Raw genomic sequence first — 22,306 nt, forward strand, 5'->3', positions numbered from 1 at the left:
CTTTTCACTACCTGGTCCGTAGTGCTTCCGGGGTTAGCCCCTCCTCTTGCCACGCCCTCATCATCGTTGATTCGTTCCTGCGAATGGGGAGGACAAGGGGGTGTGGTAATCCTTTTCGTCGTCTGTTCGAAGGACCTTTGGCGTCGGGTGCCGACTCTCCCGGCTTCCTGAATCTGGGGACACGGCGGTCCCCCGAAGGTAAGTGGCATGGGGAACCAGATCCCTTCTCACATCGGCTATGTCCCAGAAAAATACCAAAACGGTGTAAAAAATGTTGGTTTTCTGACAAAAGGCTGTCATTCCCTAAAAGCTGGGAAAATGGTGATTTCAGCCCCACAAACGTTTTTTTGATACCATTTGCAGGGGAAAACCGAGAAGCTTTCATTTGCAGCCCTTTTTTCCAATTTTTCCCCAAAAAAACAACTTTTAGCTGTATTTTGGCTAATGAGAAATTTCCTAGTTAGCACGAAGGAAAGTTTCAATTCTAATAAGGAGACGGAGGCGAGGATTATGCATTACTTTCCTCACTTTTAATCAACAGCAAGTTAAAAGACACAATGTAAAAATAAAAGACCACAACTCCCATGAAGCTCAGGAGTAACCGTGGCAACCATTAGTCCAATCATAACAACGATGTATTCCATAAACAGTAGCAGTCTCCCTAGTCCTTCCTCTTTCTCTGCTGCAGGAAGTTAAGCCCTGTGGGTCCTATTCCGTCTTGGAGTCGGAACCTAGGATGAGATGTACAAGATATTGAAGGCTGCTACAAAACCATACAATTTAACAAAGTCCACATGCTACGCATTATATCAATACAATTGCAAAATCTTGTCACAATAATCAGAAATAGACATATTACGAGAATGCCATAGCGTGATATAACATCAAACCTTGAAAATCATATGCATACAAAATACTGAACATCAGCAAGAATCATTGACAATAGAAGTCACAAAAGGTTACTTCCCTGATACGAAACTCTGAAACACTCTGCCCTTGGAGCCATTACCCGAAAAATCCAAGGGTGGGAATGCATAAGAGAAAACTTACCCGGGGGGGGGGGGGGGGGGGGGGGGAGGATAATCCTCGCCTCCGTCTCCTTATTAGAATTGAAACTTTCCTTTGTGCTAACTAGGAAATTTCTCATTCTACATCAGGAGCGGAGGCGAGGATTATGCATGTTCAAAGCCTCCTTACCACCAGCGCGGCCGCTTCATGGATTGGTTTAAAGTAGAACTTTTTAAAAGTTGAATCTGAAGACCAATCCGCCGCATTCATAATGTCCTCCAATCTACCCCCCACCTGAATGGCCTTAGAAGCCATAGCTCCCTTGGTAGAGTGTGCGCCAAACTCAGTAGTGTCAATACCAGCTTCAGTCATAATCCACCTGACCCATCTGGCAATGGTCGGGGAAGACACCGCTCTAAACGGTTTCTTAATGGCAATCAGAAGTTTCCGTTCTCCCGGAGGCCGTACCTCCAAGGTCATATCCTCATAGGCCTTGAGACATTTAACCACACACAATTTCGGGGTATCCGGAAAAGCAGGATAAGTTACTGACCTCGTACTCGTCTTGGTTCTCCTCGAGATGGTAAAAGTGACCCCTTCTGGGGTAAAAATCTGTGCTGTGAGATCCAAAGCTCTGACATCTGAAGCCCTCTTGCACGAAATAAGGCATAACAACATAGCCAATTTCGCTGAGATTTCCTTTCTAGACAGATACTGATTGTCTTGCCAGGACATCAGTAAACGTAGAACCAGGTTGACATCCCAGAGGCCCGCATAACGAGGCTCAGGGGGCCGAGAAATCCTAATGCCCTTCAAGAGTTTACACACCCAGGGGTGTTCTCCCACCGGATTGTTATCAATGGGAACATGGCCTGCCGAAATGGCAGATCTAAATGAGTTAATGGTACAATAAGCGAGCCCTTCCTGAAAAAGCTCCGTTAAGAAGTTGATGACATCCGAAACGCTGGAGCCCACGGGATCCAGGTGTTTCGCCATACACCAACGTACCCATCGCCTCCAAGCGGATCTGTACCGCTTGATGGTCGCCGGGGCCAATGCTTGCTGGATGAGGAGTTCAGCCTCCCGCGAAAGAGCTCTGTCCGACCAACGTCGCCTGAAATCCTCCACGCCATAAGATGAAGATGGCCCTGAAGAACCAGGGGATGAGGATTGCCCAGGGGGTCCACCAAGACCTTGTCGAAGAGTGGCAGACGTATTGGAAGGTCCCAGCTCAGCTCTAGCAGAGAAGGGAACCACGCTTGAGCGCACCAAATCGGGGCTACCAGGATCAAGGAGGCTTTCTGCCGCCGAACCTGGGCCGCCACTCTCTGAATGAACAAGAACGGCGGAAAGGCATAAGCTGGAATCGATGACCAGTCCTGGAGAAAAGCGTCCACCGCCTCTGCCCCGGGATCCGGTTTCCAGCTGAAGTACCTGGGAAGCCGGGCGTTCCATCTGGAAGCGAAGAGATCTACCTGGCAGGGACCCCAGGAGGTCATCAGTGAGTTGAAGACCGTCGCATCCAATCTCCAATCGCTGGCGTCCCGGAAGTGCCTGGAGTTCCAGTCCGCCACCGAGTTCTGAGCTCCCGGGAGGTATTCGGCCGTCACCGAAATCTGGCATTGAAGGCAGTAGTGCCAGAAGTCTTTGGCTAGGTCCACCAGAACCCTGGACCGCGTGCCGCCCAAGCGGTTCATGTATTGCACCGCCGTCGTGTTGTCCATCCGGAGGAGCACACAACAAGACACCTTGTCCTTCGTGAAGGACCGAATAGCAAAGGACCCCGCCAGGAGTTCCAAACAGTTGATATGCAGGGAAAGCTCCTCCTCCGTCCACCTGCCCCCTACTGAGGTCGAGCCGCAACGGGCTCCCCAACCGAGGCGGCTGGCGTCCGACTCTATCACCAGATCCGGTTGCGACCCAAAAATCGCTCTGCCATTCCACGCCTCCATGTGGTCGATCCACCACTGGAGTTCCCCTCGGGATTCCTGATTCAGATAGATCAACTGGGAGTAGGTAAGGCCCCTCCGTAGATGGGACGCCTTCAGTCTCTGCAGAGCACGGTAGTGCAGGGGCCCCGGGAAGATGGCTTGAATCGACGAAGATAACAGGCCCACAATCCTGGCCAACTGTCGCAAGGAGATCCTGTCCCTCCGCAAGACCTTCCTCAACTCTTTCTTGATCTTCCCAATCTTCTGTTCCGGGAGGTGCAGGGTCGCCGACCTGGAGTCTATCCTGAACCCCAAAAAGGTCATGTCCTGCCACGGGACTAAGTCCGACTTCTCCTGATTGATGGTAAACCCCAATCTCTGAAGGAGGGAGATTACACTCTGTAAGTGGGAGAGTAGATGCGACCTGGACTGATCCATTATCAGGATGGCGTCCAAATAAACGATCAACCGAATGCCCTGAGTCCGGAGATGCTCCATCACCGGCTTGAGGAGCTTCGTAAAGCACCACGGAGCCGAAGACAGGCCAAAGGGAAGAGTCAGAAACTCGAAAACCTGTGTCCTCCACCAAAACTGGAGGAACCTGCGGTGTGGTGGAAAAATGGGGACCGAGAGGTAGGCGTCCTTGAGGTCCAGACGCACTAGCCAATCGTCCTGCAACAAAAGATCTCTGAGAAGATGAATCCCCTCCATTTTGAAGTGGCGATAGACTAGCCACTCGTTGAAGTCCCTGAGATTGATAACGGGACGGTAACCCTTGTCCTTTTTTTCTACCAGGAAGATGTTGCTCAAAAACCCCGTGGGGTGAAGACCTGAAGGGCCGATCGCCCCTTTGGATAAAAGCTCCTGAACCTCCTGGTCTATGAGAGATTCGTCCTGAGAAGAAAACACCAAGGGTCTGGGTCTGACTCCTTGAACTGGTGTTCCAGTAGAACTCTATGTGAAATCCTCTGACCGTTTCCAGTACCCAAGGATCGGACGTGATCTCCGCCCACCTGTGATAAAACAGGGCGATTCTCCCCCCCCAACCGAACCGGGGTTAACAAAGGCACGCTTACCGTTATATCCTCCGGTGTTATTGTGGGCGCCTCCACGGCCGCGGTTGTTCTTTCCTCTGCCGCCCCGGGAGGGGTAGAAGGTCCCTTGGCGACCGTCCTGCCATCCATTATTGCGCTTGGCTTGGGCTCTATTAGGGCCTTGATTCGATTGGCGGCCGGAGGAGCGACCCCTGCCTCTTCCGGCCCCACCGAAAACCTTCCCCGGAAAAATTTTCTTCATAGAGGCCTGTGCTTTGTCAAGGGCCGAAAAAGTCGCCACAAACCTCCCCAACTCTTTGACAAACGGATCGCCAAACAGGGAACCCTGGGCTATCAGGCCTGCCTCCGAGGACGAAAGCTCACCGAGCTTGGGGTCAATCTTCAGCAACAGAGAACGGCGGCACTCGGCCGAAAGGGCGCAATTTGCGTTGCCCAGGAAGCACATAGCGCGTTGCGCCCAACCCGACACCTCCTCTGCCGGCAGGGGTACCCCAGAATCACGGGACCTCTCCGCTAATTCAATCACCTTAGTCAGCGGTCCCACCACATCTAAGAGCTTGTCTTGGCAAGCCCGCCATGATCTATCTATCCCCTTTTTAGGGTCCTTCATATATTTGGAAAAAAGTGTACATAATCTGGGGTCAATCTCCGGGGTCAGAGTGACTCCGTTGGGGAGAGAAGGTCTGGGACATTCGGACCGGAGTCGGGCCCTAACTTCTTTATTGAGTGGTCGCCGGATCTTGTCCGCCACGTAATCGGCCACCTTTTTGTCCGGTACCCATTCAGTGGATCGGGGTCTGTAGATACAAAGGGGATTAAACATATCCGACGAGGGACCCTCCCCTTCTGCCACAGATGAGGCAGACGACTGAGGACGCCAAGACCTGTCGTGTTCCTGGAACCCATCAGAGGAATCCCCCTCATCCTCACCTTCTACCTCCCCCAATTCGGGAAACCCTTCCTCAAGGTCGCAGTCCGTGGCGCCATCGTCGCCGGTTTCCCCGGGTAAGACCTCCTCCCGGTAGGGTGCATCACGAAGCGTGCGCGCACTCTTCTGAAAGACTTACGCCAGACGACTGAAGCCCTCAAGGTGCCCCGCGTCACGCTTAGGGGCCTTTCGCAGGTGAGAAGTAGTCACACCGCTAGGCCCGGCTCCCCCGTCCCCCAGTATTCCCGTGCCCTTGAACACATGGGCGGACAAACGGTCCACACTGTCCTGCAAAGGGGCCAGCGCCTGGGCAATGGCCGAAGAGAGGAGCCGGTCCATCTCTGCAGGTCTGCGTGCCTGGGAGAGCCTGTCCTCTTCAGACAAAGATGGGGTATAATCGTGCTCTCTCTGAGCATTCATCGCACATAGGAGGTAAAGACACCACAAAAAAACGCCCCAACTAGGTTAAGGGGGGCCTCCCCCTCGCCGGTGTCCAGAAGCTGCTACCTCCTGTGGAGGAGCCTTAATGCGGAGGAGACAGCCCCTAAAATATGTATAATGAAGGGCTAAGCCCGTAATTCTTACCGCTAATGTGGGGTCAGGCGAGGGGGGCAGGATCCAGCACGAGCGCTCGCTCCAAATTCCCTCACGGTGCTTCACAGGCACCTAGTGGACCCGCTCCGTATAAAGATAGAAACGCGCTCGGGCCGAAGCCTACCGCGCGAGTGCCAGCAGGAGATTCGCCGGCTGCAACGAGACCTACACCTCAGTCATGATAACAATACAGTGCCAAAATAATACAGTAAGCCCATCAAGCCAAGACCCCCACACGCCACAGTAAGGAGAGAATCGACTTAACTGACGGGCCAGCAGTGAAGAAAGAGGAAGGACTAGGGAGACTGCTACTGTTTATGGAATACATCGTTGTTATGATTGGACTAATGGTTGCCACGGTTACTCCTGAGCTTCATGGGAGTTGTGGTCTTTTGTTTTTACATTGTGTCTTTTAACTTGCTGTTGATTAAAAGTGAGGAAAGTAATGCATAATCCTCGCCTCCGCTCCTGATGTAGAATTTCTGGTACCTCTCCAGGAGAATCCACAAACCCTGGGTACCATTACAATCCCCATGATGTTGGAAGAAAAGGACGCAAATTTGGCGTGGATACCTTATGGGGGGGGGGGGGGGGTGAGGCCTAGCAGCGAAGGGGTTAATCTCTTTTGTTGTTTGTTACTGTTTGGGAAGGAAGACCTTGTACTCCAACAGTTTGTATAAAGCTATTCAATCACTCTTGGTTGCACAACACAGTGTTCACACATGCTTGTTCCATTGTGACATGCAATGGAACCCTCTTATTGTATAAAGGTGACGTCATGGAATGCTAGAGATTCACTGTCAGCTGCTCCACTGACAGCCACGCTCCTTGCCGGCTGCTTGTGGGCCTTTTGGTAATTAATAAAACCCAGTTTTAATATACAGCTTAAACTTTTGGAGTTTGTTCACAGCTACGCCGATACTTCAATTTCCTTAACAGAACTGAACATTTTTAGATGCAAAAGCAGTAAAAACTCACATTCACATCTTTTATTCCAGCATCATGGCGCCCATGGCTACCTTCCGATTAGACTTATTGAGTAACCCTTACGCGTTCCAGCTTTACACCTCTCTGCCCACGTGCTGCTCTTCGTATGACCCTTTCTGGTTACCATCCTCCCTCGGATTCGCGTCATGCAGACGACGCATGACAGGCTCCTCCTCGGGAGAAATCGGTCGGACCCGCCCCCTTGCTGTATGGCGGGAAAGCAGAACTGTCACTCGGCCCTGTGAGTAAGAAGTAAACACCGCCGTACAACCCGCCGGTCTCGGCGCGCGCTTTAGTTTCTCGCGAGACCCTTTCCGGCGGCGCTTCTGACTTTTCCAGGGTTCTAGCCGAGGAACTGAACGGGGAAGGAAAAGATCGCACAGACTTAGGCGGTGTAAAGAACTGAAAGGTCCGAGGCTCGCAGGGCCATTCTGCAGTGTGAGAGGGAGAAACTGAACTTCAAGGAAGTGAGACTTGGTAAACTGGAGGAGACCCTTGCATGGAAAGATGGTCCGCATATATATTTGTTCGTGTCAGTGAGAGTAAGGAAGAGTACCCGATGGTACTAGCACCCAGTACCTGACCATACCGCAGACGAGCGCCAGGAGGCTAGGCTTCCATCCGCAGTAACCCAGCCTGATGTGGTGACTCCGGTGTTCTTACTGAACATTTTTCTTCTTTGCCCAGTAGTGCATCTCATGGCTCTTGTAGTTGCAGGGCACTGCCCCTGATCTCTCGCAACTGCCTCTGCTTGGGCATGGTGGGGATACTTACAATGACATCTTCAGTGGAGGACTATGGCATCCAGGTAAGTTTATGTCGCTCTCGAGTTATTGTCTGTGATTAGACATTTGTGTTTGGATTTGTGACGATTAAGTGCAGAAGCCCCCCCCCCCTTTTTTTAGACAGCATACTTCTGAAGTCGTTTGCCTAGAAACACTGGTTTATAGTCTTGTGCTTTCGAGACCTCATTGCACTGCTTTGTTTAGTGCACCACGGTATTAAAACGGCCATTGATCGTTTTATATGTATCTTAATGCAGTTAAGACAGTTAAGAGGCGCCTCTGGTTGACTGAAACTGCCAATATAATTTATTTGCCGGATGCAACTTCACAATGTGCTGCTTATACTCTGTACACTGCAAACGAAACATGCTTTGCATTGTAACGTCTAATCAAATACTGAAAAGACCTTCATGTAAATACTGCAGTGCACGAAGGCGTCGTTTATATAATGCAGATCCGTCCATGCTTTCGCTGGTGCCAGTTTGAGCAGCACTGATGACAGTCACACTTTCTGACAGAGCAATTCAATGTTCAGAGCCTTCCATACTTCAAGTCGTCAAAGGTGTGCTTTGGTTACTCAGGTTTTTAATTGCACATTTACCTGAATATAGCCTCTCGTGTGAATAAAATGTTTCAGGTGTAAAGGTGTGAAACCTAAGTTATTGAATGGGCTCTGTCTTTTTTATAGAACCACTTTGTTATCGAGATTTATGTAGCACAAGTTGACCTAGCAGTGCTATAGTAGTTTGTATTTTCACACAACTCCCCTGAGGCTATTGACAGACAGTAAGTAGCCTGACTTCTGGTTTAGTTGGACAATCAGATGAGTTGATGTAAACTGTATGTTGTTTTCGTTTATATTTTTGGCTGTATATGTGTAATAGTGGTTACTAGATATTGTATTGTGAGTTTTAGTTTACTGTAGGAACTACTGTATTAGTTACTTGTTCATGTATATTTCTGTAAGTAGGACACTAGTATGTTTTTTGAGTGTCATGTTTAGTTCTGTTGCTCTGGACTGTGGTAATTCAGTTGAGCATTTCACCATGTCAGCTCAACTGAAATTGTTGTTTCCTGCACTTCTTTAACGGAGGATTCAACAGAAGAGTTTGACATTTCTAACTGCACGTCTTTACCACTTAAAAAGCCTATCGTCTAAAAAATTGGGATGTATTTTCCCCAGCTTGAAGTATGTATCTGAGGTAATTGAGTATGTTGTCTTCTTAGTGTCCATACTATCCCTTCAACCAAACTAATGGCGCGGTCTATGAGTGGGTTTTGATTTAGTGTGTTGTGGTGCTCTAAGAGGTCCGATTTAGTGGTGTAATTGAACTCGTGCATGTATGTTCAATGTTCCATTGCCTGCTATATGTTCCTTACTCGAAGCTCAAGTGCATAGCAACAACATATTAATTACATGTAGCCTGCGCCACACTTGTGTGTCACTCCATTCTGTCTGCCCTGTTGTATGTGTTTATCATCACGCATGCTGTCAGGAGCTTGTTGATATCCAGCTACATGAAATATTTGAGCTGTTATAATGTATGGAGAGATGCTCCTTAGTGATTATTGCTACAGTGATTGGTATAATTAGTTGAGGTTATGGAATCACAGCATCGGTGATGACAGTTACAGATTATCAGGCGAGGGAGTCAGTCTGATTTAACTAAATTCTCCTTGCACCTGACACCACGCTCACAGATGGTATACCCCAGATACATTATTTCTTTCAATGGAAATTTACATTTCTTTGCAAAGTGTCAATTCTGCTTCCCTCACACCACCCTTTGTGTTCCTCCTTCGATGACCCAAAAACTAAAATATCATCTTGGAAAAAACACATTTGCCATGCCTTTAAATAATCTACTCGTCATGTTCAGGAAAACGCCTAAGCTGATGCCAAAACAAATGGAAGCCTGGTAAACTGGAATACTCCCTCCATAGTAATGTACGCTATGAGGTTCTTGGTTTTGAGATTTAGCCTAATCTCATGATATGCAGACTTGAAATCTAACCTGGTGAAATATTTGGCATCATTGAGTAGTGACACTATTTCAGATATGTTTGAGAGGGAAACTGTCCATCACTATAAACTGGTTAAGGGTCCTCAAATCCACACAAAACCATAACCGACCATCCCCTTTTTTGTGATAACCATTGGGAAAACTATAAAGGAGGGAAACCAGGAGCGAGAAAGGTCCTACACACATGCTCCTTCGCTATTTCAAATTGTAAATATTGTGTGAAGTTCCTCGTTAAGGAAATTAGTGTCAAAGTTCCAGGAAAAGGAATGTGCTCCAATAGGATCACGGGCACTCACACTCCAAATGCATGTCATGCTTCATCACTGGACTAACTCCCTTGTTCTGCCGGCACTGCAGTGCCCGACCGGCACCCACAAAGGTGCTCTTTGCCAGAGATCTTTTGGTTAGCTGTCTGGGGAAGTGAGGGTGTCTGGGCTAGACAAGTGAAGTGTAGAATGGTGAAAAAGTTAATTAAAATAGGTAAAGTGATAGTCAATTTAATGAGGGAGCTCACTAACCTTGTTAAAAGTATCTGCTAACTTGGTTTACAATGGTCCTAGCTAGCCTGATGAAGAGATTAGTCTAGGGGGTTAACATGTTTCTCGACTAACTATGTCAAAAAATATCAAATGGCGATTCATCAGGACCTAAAGGACAAACCTAAACTACACTGTGACTGGTTTCAGTGAAGGTAATAACTAATCAAGGTTGCCAGTCACACAGCCATTAAAATTGTAAGAATTTTACCTTAATGCAAGTAAAATCATTCCAATTGGGGTACTCAATCAAGCTCCATGAGGAAAAGCAAAGGGGACACCTATTAGCGTCAAGGACGCAGAGAGGTGTCCGCCGCAAGACGTACCCCAGCTCTGCTTCCTCGAGGTTTGTTCTTAAATTAGTTGACCTTGAGTTTGACTTTACCTATTTTAATTCACTTTTTCACCATTCTGCACTACACTTGTCTAGCCCACACAGCCTCACTCAGGGCTTGAAAAATCATAAAAATGTAACTAGACCTCCAGGTCTAGTAACTTTAATAATCTACTTGCCCTAACTGTAATGTACTTGACCTGTGAACTGGTCTCAAATTGTATGATCCTAGGCAAATATTTTGTCTTATGGAGCAGCCTTTTTATTTATTCTCAAATAAGAGAGCACCTTCAAAAATGCAAGTTCACCATTTCTGCTGTACATAAAACCCACTTTTTATGTACTAGACTAAATGTTTGCTTCATGTATAACAAGAATCAAGCCCATGTATAGGGTACACATGATTCCTGGCTTGCCTCTTGATTTACTATTAGCATTGACATCTAGGCAGGAGCTGTAATCATTCCCAGTCCACGTTTAAAAACTCACTTTTCATAAATGTATTAACAAAGCCTAATGTGGTAGTGCATTGTCATTTACAAATACCATCAGTCAAGGACCCTAAGATCTAATCATCTTGAGCACCTTGTCACCCCCTGTTTTTCAAAGTCCAGAATAGGAGGACGATTCTTCTCCGTCATAACCGCCACCTTGTGGAACTCCGTGCCTGAAAACATCAGAAAAGCCAAATCGGAATCTATCTTCCGGAAGACCTGGCTCTTCCGCCTCCCTTAACACTCTGTGGCTCGACAATTCTAACTTGCCCTCACCTTCCTCTGTCTCCGCTAGCGCCGGGACACCTCCGTTGGGGGTAGCTGCGCTCTTTAGAAGATTTTTAAAAAAAAGATAGCATATTTTCCATTGAAATGGCCTCAAAACTTTCCCACTAACGTGTAGTTTGTAGCTGTACTGATAATAGCGCGTAAACAATTTTTGGAAATTGGGTTCAGCAAAAATATTTAAAATTTGCATATCACCAAGTAAAGTGTTCTAATTTGCTTTGATCCTATAAAAATATTTTTTTCACCACAGAATTACAAAATGGGTCTTCATAACTAGTGAAATATATTTGAAATGTTTGAACAGTTCACTTAGCTATTTCAGTGTTGTGTTAGAAAAACACCTGACCTCTTATAGCCTTTTTTATTTAACATGCTTTGCACAGTTAATTGTCACACACTTCACTATACAAAATCCTCTAACTTAAGTCCCAGAAAGAAAATTAAATGTAATAAGATAAACTGACTTTTGACCTCGGTCTCTGAAAGCCAGCAAATGTGACAAGTAACAAGATCTAATGGTATTTTTATTGCTTTTTCACTTTGTGAGCAATAAAGATGCTTGTTATCTTGTCACATTTCCTGGCTTTCAGAGACAGAGGTCAAAAAGCAGTTTATCTTATGACATTTATTTTTCTTTCTGTGTGTTTAATTAACAGTGTTTAATATTTTATCAGCAACATATTGATGTCAAGTTTTAAAAACTGGCAAATTTTATTGATTGTTTTAAATGTCTTTTTATATTGTTAAGGTTTTAACAAACCAAACAATAAAACTTACTTTGACTTTATCTTGTCACATTTGCTCTGCTTTCAGAGACTGAGGTCAAAAGTTAGTTTGTCTTACCTGAAGGTTGAGGATTTTCAACTCCCAGAAAAGGCGAGTAGTCCCTAAAAGTAGCTCGTCCTGAATAAATCTTGCTCGACAATGTGATTGGGTGGGTGGATTTTTTTTTAAGCCCGGTCATTTCACCAGACAGCTAAGCAAAAGATCTCCGGCAAAGAGTCCCCTTGTGGGTGCCGGTCGGGCATTGCAGTGCAGTTCACTGGATCTGGAATCAAGGACAAAGTGTAAGTCCTATTGCTGTACCCAACTCTTAGAAATTGGATTTTTGGTCAGCTAGGGCATGTGCCAAAGTCAGGCAGAAACCACCACTCTAGTCAGGATAAGGGAGTTACACTCCTAAAATAACCCCTTGCTCACCCCCTTGGTACAAGCAGTCAGGCTTATCTTAGAGGCAGTGTGTGAAGCATTTGCACATAACCAACAGTAATACAGTGTAAGCACTACCAAAGGACACCACACCAGTTTAAAAATATCCAATATCTTTATATACTTAAGACAAGACCAAAAACGATAAAAATCCACAATACAGTACTTAAAAATCTTCGGTTATCAAAATATGCTTGAAAAGTAGTTCCTTGATGTAGCTATCACGGTGTCGAGAGCAAACAAAACCAAACAGTTCTGGCTGACCGCGGCGTCGCGGGCCAGCTACGGTGTCGGGAAGTTCCTTTTAGAAATGCAGGGCATTGGCGACCTCTCGTTGAGATTCCGAAAGCACGGCGTCCGCAGGCTTCCATTCCGGAGGTTGGTGCAGGAGTTGTCTGGGCCCTTGAAGTCACACGTGTTGCAGATCTATCTCCTCTTTTGAAGTCAGGAGCGCTGGCGTCAGCAGGCGTCGGGTGCTGCGGTGCGAAGTGCAGCGGTGCGGTGCCCACAGGTCGCGGTGCGAGCAGCGGCTTGGTGGCGACGTCGTTGGTTACTTTTCTTCTGTTGCAGCACAAAACAAAGTCCCCAGTGCTGAGGGCACCATCGACTTTGAAAAATTAATTTTAAATCCTGCAACCGATCCAAAGTCGTGGAGTTCTCGCATCAAGCACCGCAAAGAGGTGCGTGGGTGGGTAAGAGTGAGAATAACATCGTCCGTATTTAAGGCTCTCGACATCCGGATTCGACCGTATGTGCTGGGCAAAGGGCTCCATATAGAGCGCGAACAACAATGGAGACAGGGGGCACCCCTGCCTTGTCCCTCTAGTGATGGGAAAGGGCGAAGACCGACACCCATTCACCCTCACGGACGACTAAGGGGCGACATAGAGACAGTGCACCCAGCGAAAAAAATGCTGCTTGAAGTCGAAAGTACGCAGCACCGCGAACATGTAGTCCCAGTCCACCCGGTCAAAGGCCTTCTTGGCGTCAATGGAAAGGAGACCAGCCGGGGTCCGAGAGCCTGTGTGACCAAGTCAATAAGATGGAGGAGACGCTTGGTGTTGTCCCCTCCCTGACGCATAGGAATGAACCCTGACTGATCCGGGTCTATAATGCCATCCATCAGTGAACTGAGACGCGCCACCAGGATGCGCGCAAACAATTTAGCATCAATATTTAAGAGGGAGATTGGCCTATACGAGCCGCATTCCAGCGGGTCCTTACCAGGTTTAAGGATAACCGTAATCGCAGCTTCTGACATAGTGGGGGTCACCTCCCCCGTCTCCAAAAAAGAGTTAAAAAGACGCGTTAAAAGTGGAGCCAACTCAGCACAAAAGGTCTTAAAAAAACAGGGTGGAAAAACAGTCAGGGCCAGGCGATTTGGCGACCTTGAGGCGAGCAATCGCCGATATGACTTCCTCAATACGGATGGTAGACTCCAATGCATCAGCAGAGGTCGCAGACAGCGGCGTGACTCGGCAGGAGGCAAGGGAGGCCTCTCGGTCGCCTCCCTGGCGTACAAGCGCTGATAAAACTGCCGGAAAGACTCCACAATAAGGGCGTCAGCAGTCTGCTTCACCGCCCGAGCGTCCTGAATGGACTGGACCGCCGCGCACTGCGTGCTCGCTCGGAGCCTATGGGCCAATAATCGCCCTCCTTTATCCCCGCTAAGGTAAAATTTATGCCGCAAACGATGTGGGGAACGTGGAATCCAGGAGGACGACAACTCTGCACAAAGGGCACCAGCCATCCAACCCCACAGGGCAGTTGACAACCAGCACCCCCCGCCAAGGACCTCCCCACCCTCCGGCGCCGCAAGAGAAAAACCACCTGATGCTAGCTCTAGAAGGTTCATGGAGCGCCGTTGCTGTCCGTCACTTGTGCCACCGAAGTGACCGCTGCTTCTCGCTCCAGAAGACTAGTGGACACATCAGGCCCGAGGGTCGGGGGAGCGGCCCACCCGCTGCCAGCCATCCGAGCGCCTACGCCGCCGCGCAGGCGCGCCAGCCACCCCAGTCGGGGAGGAGGGCTGCTCCAGCCCCAGGGCCTCATAAGCTGCAGTCAACAAGCGCAGCTGATGGAGTTTGCCTTGGTGTTTAAAAATAAGACGGAAAGGATGGCCCCACGAGTAAGGAATTTTATTCTCGCGCAGGTGAGTAGTGATAGGATTAAACTCCCTACGCTTCACCAGGGTGGAGGCAGCTAAGTCCTGGAAGAGGGTTGGCTGACCACGGAACTGGATCGGGTTATGCTCACGGGCCTTGAGTAGAATCTGCTCCTTAAGCTGAAAATCGTGCACGCACACCAAGATGTCCGGAGGGGGGGCCCTTGGAACCCTCGGCAAGCCAACGCGGTGCACACGATGCATCTGAATGGTCCGCTCCGTCTCCTCCCTGAGAATCTGATGGAAAAGCTGAAGCACATATTCTTGGAGATCATCCCCCTCGCCCTTCCACGGCACTGCACGGATTCTAATGTTATTCCGTCGGGACCGGTTTTCAAGGTCCTCGACGTGGGCCTGCAAGTCAAGGTTTTGCTCCCTGAGACGGAGGACATCATGCTGAAGCTGGTGCATATCGTCCTCACGCCCCAAGTCATGCTCTTCCACAGTGGCAACGCGGTCCCCGAGAGCATCCACGTCGCGCCGGTCAGATGAGAGCTGGGAGCGGAGCTCCAGGATGTCCTCCTTGATGGCAGAGAAGAGGTCGAGCATAAATGCCTTAGTAGCCGGGTGGTCACTGTTTGCAAAGGGGGAGCCAGCTGGGAGGAGGCCTGCTCCCCGGACCGCTGCAGAGTATCCTTCAGAGTCTTAACTCGCTGAGCTTTAGTGGAAGACATGGCAGCTACGTGGGTTCTCCACCAACCAACGCAGGCAGTCCGGCCCCCGGAATCAAAGGAGCAGGCCACACACCAACACCACCCTGGCCCGGCTTCAAAACGCCGACAGGTCACCAGCCCCTCCGCCGACGCGCGTACCACCCAGCTAAGGCCCCTAATCGTGGGGCGGCACACCAGCAACTGCAGCAGTAAGCGTCCACCCTCCGGGTCCAGCAGGCTTCCCACCGGCCCTCTACTGAGGAGTATCGGCCACGGTTCGCCGCCCGCCGACTCGTGGGCCGAGAAGCGGGCCCAGGAGCGTCACCGGCCCCTCGAACCCCCAGCCAGTCCCTCTGACACTCAGACGAGGCCCGTGAACCCTTAAGCGATCCCTGCGCTCACTACACAAGGACGTCGCTAACCTCGAGGCCACTTGGAGCACGACCTCAGCAGCTGACCATAGGGGCCTTAGTCAGGACCCCGGCACACCCCGGTCCCTCCGCTCCCACCGTCCGCTGAAATGCGGACTGAGCAGGCCTCACCGCCGGCCCCTCGCTGAAGCACACTGAACCAAGAGCACCGCACGCCGGACCACGGGCCGAAATTCAGGTCCCTGGCCAACGTTACCGGCCTCCACGGCAGAGCAGGCAACACACAAGCAGCTCCCTCACTCCGTCAGCCAACTTCTTTTCGCACACAGGCCATGTGGAGCGCCACTGCCAAGGGCCGGCCACAGGACCCCAGCCAGGCCCCCGCGCACCCCAGCAGCGCCCGGCCCGCCGGAGTGCGGATCGAGCAGCGCCCCCCAGTAGCCAGCACTCACCGGGGGCGAAGAGAAGCGATGTCCACAAAGGGCGCGAAGCCCCGCCAGGCAGAATGTAGCCGGCACCAGCAGCAAGAGGGCCCTCCAGTAGAGCCGCGCACCACTCTGCAGCAGGCCTGCCCGCGTATCCCGTCACCTCCAGCCGTCGCGGGGGGGGGGGGGCGCACCAGCTCTCACCGCCGGCGTCCCCAGGTCCAGTGCCGGAGTCCGCCGGGTCGCAGCTATGCCGGGACCGGAAGGCCCCGTCGGAGCTACCAAGCAACGTCCCGATTCAGAAGTAGGGCCTCAAGGCATCCGGGTCCACCAGCCATGTCACCGCCAGCCGCAGGCCCACGAGAGCGGCAACCGCCGCATCAGCACATCCAGGCCTCAGATGGCGGCCGATGCAGCCCAGACTCCACGCTCCTCCGGTCTCCACCAGCACACCTGCCTCCACCAGGGACGAGCCGCATGCGCACTGGCACTAATTTCAGACAGCGCTAGGCGGCCCGGAGGATCCGATTCCCCCATCCAAGTCGTCTCGGTCATCGCACTGCCACAGAGGGCCGCCGAGCCGCAGCGAGGCCGGGGCCGGGCAGGCCCGCGCTGCACACTGGAGTGCCGTCGCTCCCCGAAATGGGGGTCTCCGGGATCAGCAGGTAAGCGGGCCACTCTTGCGGGCGACAGAACCGGAGCAGATGGGCACCAGGGGACAGGATATGCAAGGCGGTGGGTGGTGGCGCAGGAGAGACGGAGAAACACGTCTCACACGGCCGCCATCTTAGCCACGACCCCGTACATCGATTTAAATCTATATATTCCTATTGCTGCACGTTTTATGCGCAATAAGTGAGAGAATGATTGGAAGAGTAATCTGAGTTGGAAACATGAGAAGAAACCACACGACCTTAGAAGGGCCAGATTTTATCTCCTCACCTTAGATTTTAAGAGTCCAAAGTTTGAGCAGGACTTTACACCATAGGTATAATCTCATGCCCCTAATGTTCGGCAAGTTGTAGTTGGGCATGCACTAATTTGGTTATTGCTCAAATATAGCCAGATTGGCACTCTGCACATGCAAGAGTGAGGCATGAAGCTCTTGGTTGGTGTGTATCTACTTTACCTCTCTGTCTTATCTCTCCATTTAAGTCCTCTCTTTCTCCACCACCGCTCCCTCCCAGCCCTGTACTTCAACATACTGTACCGTCTCTCTCTCTAGATCTCATTTCATTGTCTTCCTCCCATCTCTCACTTCCTCATTTGTGTACTCCATATACCTCTCACAACCCAACCTCTCAATTTATATCACCATTTGTTCACCATCTCACTACTTAACCCCTCAGTGTTTCTTCCTTCGGTCATACTACCTCATCGCTTACCCCACCTCGCTCCTTTTCATTACTGCTTAATCTACCTCAATCTCTTTTCTCCATCATTATCCGCTTTCTCTCATTTCTCACTACATCTTCGTCTGTTTCGGCTCACCCTCAGTTCACCTCTCTTCCTACATCTCTACTTCACCTCTATGTCTACACCCTCTAATATTGTATAAACCATACCCCTTTCTCTAGGTTAACTTTCCTCATCTGTCTTTCTACGCTCAACTCCTCTCCCTTTCTGTTTCCTTCAGTACTGTATTTAACTGATCTGTCTTTCTATACCTCCTCTAATTTTGTACATCTCTCTATTTTGCTTCTCTCTGTATGTCTTACCTCACCTCTCTGCCTTCCTTTTATATGTCTCTAACTTACCTTTTATTTCTGACTTAACTTTCTCTCTTCTTCACCCCTGGTGTATCCCACTAATTTCTCTCTATAAATTTACCTCTTCCTTATCTCTGCCTCTCTCCCTAGTCTTTTTCTTTCTACGTTGTATCTTTATGCAATCTCACCTTTCTCTATGTACCATACTTCACTACTTGCCTCACCAATTTCTCTCTCTCGCTCTGCCTTTCGTCTCCTTGTATCTCATCTCTCTCGCACAGATTTCTCTTTACGCCTTTGTTCTTCTCCTGTTTCCCCTATCTCCATTTCACTTACTTAGCAGAGGCGTCGCCATTGTCTCAACAGGACTGCACGCATGGAGGAGAAAATAAGATTTCACTAATGGAATCATGAAATCCCTCAGAGCCGTGTTTGATTTTCACTGTTGCAATGAGAATGCTACTGGTGAAGTGGGGTTTATTTGTAATAACGACTATCTAGCAATTGGATGCAATGCTAACTACCTTATGCATATATCTTATTTTAATATTATGCACCAAACATTAATAAAGTCTCCTTTACCCTGACTGTCCTGCAATAGAAGGTACCGACTGGCTCAGTACTTGATTCCAAGTCAACGTAAAATACTGTGGTTGCAAGGCATTAAAAAAATATAGGTCCAAATAAAAAAAATAAAAATTGCTTTATCAATATTTGGTAGATCAAGTTTTTTTTATTGTTACTATTTAGTTGAATGATGCGGGCAGCTTGAGCTTCAAAATGTTCTTGCATGCCCTAGCTTCTGAAAGTTTGACGTATAAATTAATATTGTTTGGCATCACTAGGGCTGAAATGAGCTGAAAATCTGTGATAAATACAAAGTTGTTCTGAAAATGGATTCCCAAAATATCTTTTCCAGCACCCCAAAAGACCCTAAGGTGGCCCTGAAACTGAATATTAAGTAATGTGTAAAGAAATCTGACACCATGATGAATGACTGTTTGGCAAAGGTTGGTGGTTTATGAAATTGTGATCTAAATACTTAGATTAACGCTACAGCTGGTCCATAGATTGAGTGTTTCTTGACAAAGGGGCAGCAATTGGTTATCCCTGCACTAAAGCGTTCCAATGAAACCAGACTGCAGACACTGGAAAGTTTGGGCCAAGGGTATATGGTTAGGAGAAACAGACTTTTTATCGCTCCCCAGAATTGGCTTAAGGAGAGAGAATGGATGGTCACTTACAACTCATTCCTTTTAAGTGGTCCAGAGGGAAGCATTACAATCCAAAAGCATTGGTTAGGGTAGTGAGTAGGCATGAGCTTGGCCTGCTCTGGTGCTTTTGTTTTGTTTGTTAATGTCTCCAGCAGTTTGTGCGCAGTACTAAACTTAGGACAACTTTTACAGCCCAGGAATTGTACTCTACAAAAACAGAGGCAGGCAGCCTAAACCAGCAGTCTGCTTGCAGTTGCTTTTCGAATTTCTAAAATGCACTGCACCCATTTCATTGCCTTTGAGCCCCCTTTAACCCATAGTAACCCAATACTGGTACATCTGGCCTGGAGGGAATTACCATTTGTTTGAGAAAAAGAAATCTAAATATCTGACAAGTGTCATGTTCAATGTGTTGTGCCAATAAGTGACAGTTAGGAAGATCTGACTTGCGCCAAAAGCTTAATTGGATCATCCAGAATTAGAGACTATATAGTGTTTATTTACACTTTGCATATAGGCCTAAATTTGATATATTCTCAAACGAACAGTGCACCGTAACAACAATTTTGTGATTTGTGCTAATATTAGGTAATTGATTGTGATGACTGCTTTCAGGAAAACACACACACATTTGGATTGCTGAATCAGACTTTCATAGCAACGTTTTCTTGATTTAGTATTCTCGTTTTTTTACTATTTGAGATAATACTTAATATTGAGGAACGTTGTTGAAAAATTAAACTATTTTTAAGTATGTTAGCCAAAAAATCTTGATTTTTATAAAATTATAACATACTTTCATATAGGGCATTTAGCCAGCCCTCTTTATCCATTATTCTGTTGTTGCAGCATTAACATATTTCTTCCATCCACTGCAGCACAAAGCAAAGAGTGAGGGGCATTGTGCTCTTTCAAAAGGGTCACATCCACACTCTGTGTCTAGAACTACTACTACAATGTGTGTTGAATTTTTCGATACAGGCTTTTAGCCAACATTTTGTTCATGTTTGTGAGGTCTCGCACAATAAAGTTTTCAAAAATCTTGGCAAAATGAAACCAGCATCGGCAAAGCCAAAAGACTTGCCGCCAAATCTAAACTTATTGGATTTGTCAATGCTTGTTCATTACATCTTCAAATTGAGTGGTCAGAAATGTTCTCTAGTTAGATTTAAAATTGTCCTATTTACCTTCCTTAAGGAATGTACACAATTCTTTGTAATAATAATGTGAATGGAGTAGACAATCAGAATCGTCCTAAATTCTCAGTCTGTATGCATGTCCACTTTTAAATGTTGTGTAATGAACATAAGTACTTCATGAGATAGTAGAAAAAATTTGAATGAAAAATATTGGAAGTCCTACTGCGCAAGTGAATTGATTTGAATCTCTTTATTTTTCATAAGTACTTAGAGATTTTTTTTCTAGCTTAATGCTGCAGTCATATACATTACGGCCACCTACAACCACCGGCCTGCGGGGAACGTACATTCAAGAGGAGACTTTATGCAAGCGTAAGATAAGAAAACAGTGAGAAAGTGAGAGAAAGCAAAGAAAGAGCTAAAGAAACTAGAGAAGAGCGGACCGAGATCCACCCACGGTTTATGGCATGACACGATAGGGTCTAAGGTTGAGTAACCTTCGGGGGTGGCGGCGGATCCTTTATGTGGGTCGTAGGGAATCACAGGACCCGTAGATAGCGAGGGCAGGTAAGCTCCACGAATTCAGACGATAAGTAGGCCACCGTGGACCCCCAGGTCTTATCAAACGTAGGCAGTGTGTGGTTGGTTCCAGCTGTAATCCGCTCTATCCCCACAATCTCCCACATTTTGTGTAACCATTCAAGTTTGGTAGGGTTATCAGTCGTGCCTCACCTAGCCAAAAGGACCTGCTTGGCTGCCCTAGTGCCAATGTGATCAACCTACCCCTGCAGGACTGGAGAGGGTACGTGAGAGGGTTGGGTAGCCCCAACAAAATGTAGCTAGGAAAGCGGCGGAGTTCTGTCTCGTATATTTCAGGGCTTGAAAAATCTGAAAAATGGTACTAATCCTGCAGGTCTAGTACCTTGAAAAATCTCCTCGACCTAACAGTAACCTACTTGACCTCCGTCTCTGAAAGTGAAGAAAATGTGACAAGATAACAAGATTTAAAGGCATCTTTATTGCTCATTTGCTTTGTGAGCAATAAAAAGGTCTCTAAACCTTGTTATCTGGTCACATTTGCTCTGTTTTCAAAGACAGAGGACAAAAGTTAGTATGTTTTCCTACTCGCCAGAAAGGGGCGAGTAGGACCTAAAAATAGCTCGACCGCATTAAATTTACCTCGCAAATGCGAGCGGTCGAGTGGATTTGTCAAGCCCTGTATTTGATCCACTAGAGGTAGAACATGGGCCCAAAATGCCTGTATTTTAGGGCAATGCCATAGGATATGGGTCAGTGTATCTCTTCCCCACAGTTGCGCCAACAGAGATTGTTGCTAAGGGGCTTCCATGCAGTGACCCTTGCCGGTGTATAGTACCAATAGTGTGCAATTTTGAGGAGCATCTTCTTCCCCGAAGTGCTGCACGAGGATGCCCGGGCCCTGTGAATGATGTCCGCCCACTCCTTGGGAGAGAACTCCCGACTCCCACTTACGCTGCGCCAGGGATTTAGCTGAATTCTTGCCTTGTTGAGGAAGCCATAAATATCCGACAGAAGGCGTTTATTGGATGTATGTGTGATGTACCGCATGTCAAATTTTGTAAGGAGCTGACCAGCATGCAGACGGATGTGAGGTTGTGTGACCCAATGGCGCAGCGCCAGATATTGCCATTGTGCGTCCTTGGGGATCCCATAGTGAGCCACGAGTATGGGGAAATCCAGGATTCCGCGTTCATCGAAGAGGTCGCCTATGCGTTTACAGTTTGATTCCTGCCATTTGAGGTAGGCGTTGCCCGCGAAGGCTGGGGGGAAATCCGGGTTCCCAAAATGGGGGTCAGGGGCGAGACAGTTGAGGACAGCTGACAATTTTCTTAGACCCTATCCCACACCTGCATAGTGGCTTGCAAGACTGGGGAGAGATACGCTCCCAGCGGTCGATGACGTCTGGGTAGCCAGGGAACTTTCCATATGTGAATTCTTCGACCCCTCTATCCATAAAACACCAATGTTCTTCCGGCTCTATCTGATACCACTCCACCATCCAGCGCAGTTGCACTGCCTCATAGTAGCGCCTAAGATGTGGGATACCAAGACAGCCCTCATCCTGCTTCAGATAGGTGAGGAGTTGCGCCATACGCCTCTTACCACCCCAGATGAAGCAGGAAATAAGCTTCTGCAGGGGTGGGGGAATCATATCGCCCGACGCCCGAACCATGTTGTTTATATTGACGGGCAAGAAGATTTATGGTCTATTTATGTCCAACGGACATGTAGACATTAATCACGTTTTAATCACGTTAAAACAACAGGCTGTGGGCACTCTGGGGCTCACAAGCCAATCCGAAGCTTGCAGAGAGCCTTTGGCGGCATCTGATTGGCTAGCAGCCAATGACTGGGTTCTAGCCAGTGATTGGCTGGGGGAGTGAAACGTCACTCAGCCTCTGCAAGCAGTAGTCCGTGG

The 22,306-nt window shown here is 48.3% G+C and overlaps 1 protein-coding gene across 2 annotated transcripts in view; it reads left to right on the forward strand.

Annotated features, from left to right (window-relative positions):
- The first annotated feature begins 6,688 nt into the window (after positions 1 to 6,688).
- ATAD5 (ATPase family AAA domain containing 5) overlaps positions 6,689 to 22,306 on the forward strand; it is a 422,063-nt gene continuing 406,445 nt past the window's right edge. The window contains exon 1 of one of the 2 annotated variants that reach the window (XM_085617196.1): positions 6,689 to 7,311. In XM_085617196.1, the coding sequence (XP_085473322.1) occupies positions 7,261 to 7,311 (51 nt within the window). In that variant the 5' untranslated portion in view covers positions 6,689 to 7,260. The remainder of the gene's footprint in view (positions 7,312 to 22,306) is intronic. The other variant, XM_085617195.1, reaches the window with a different exon arrangement.

This window comes from Triturus cristatus, chromosome 7 (genome assembly GCF_964204655.1).
Source record: "Triturus cristatus chromosome 7, aTriCri1.1, whole genome shotgun sequence".
In the NCBI taxonomy this organism is placed as follows: domain Eukaryota; kingdom Metazoa; phylum Chordata; class Amphibia; order Caudata; family Salamandridae; genus Triturus; species Triturus cristatus.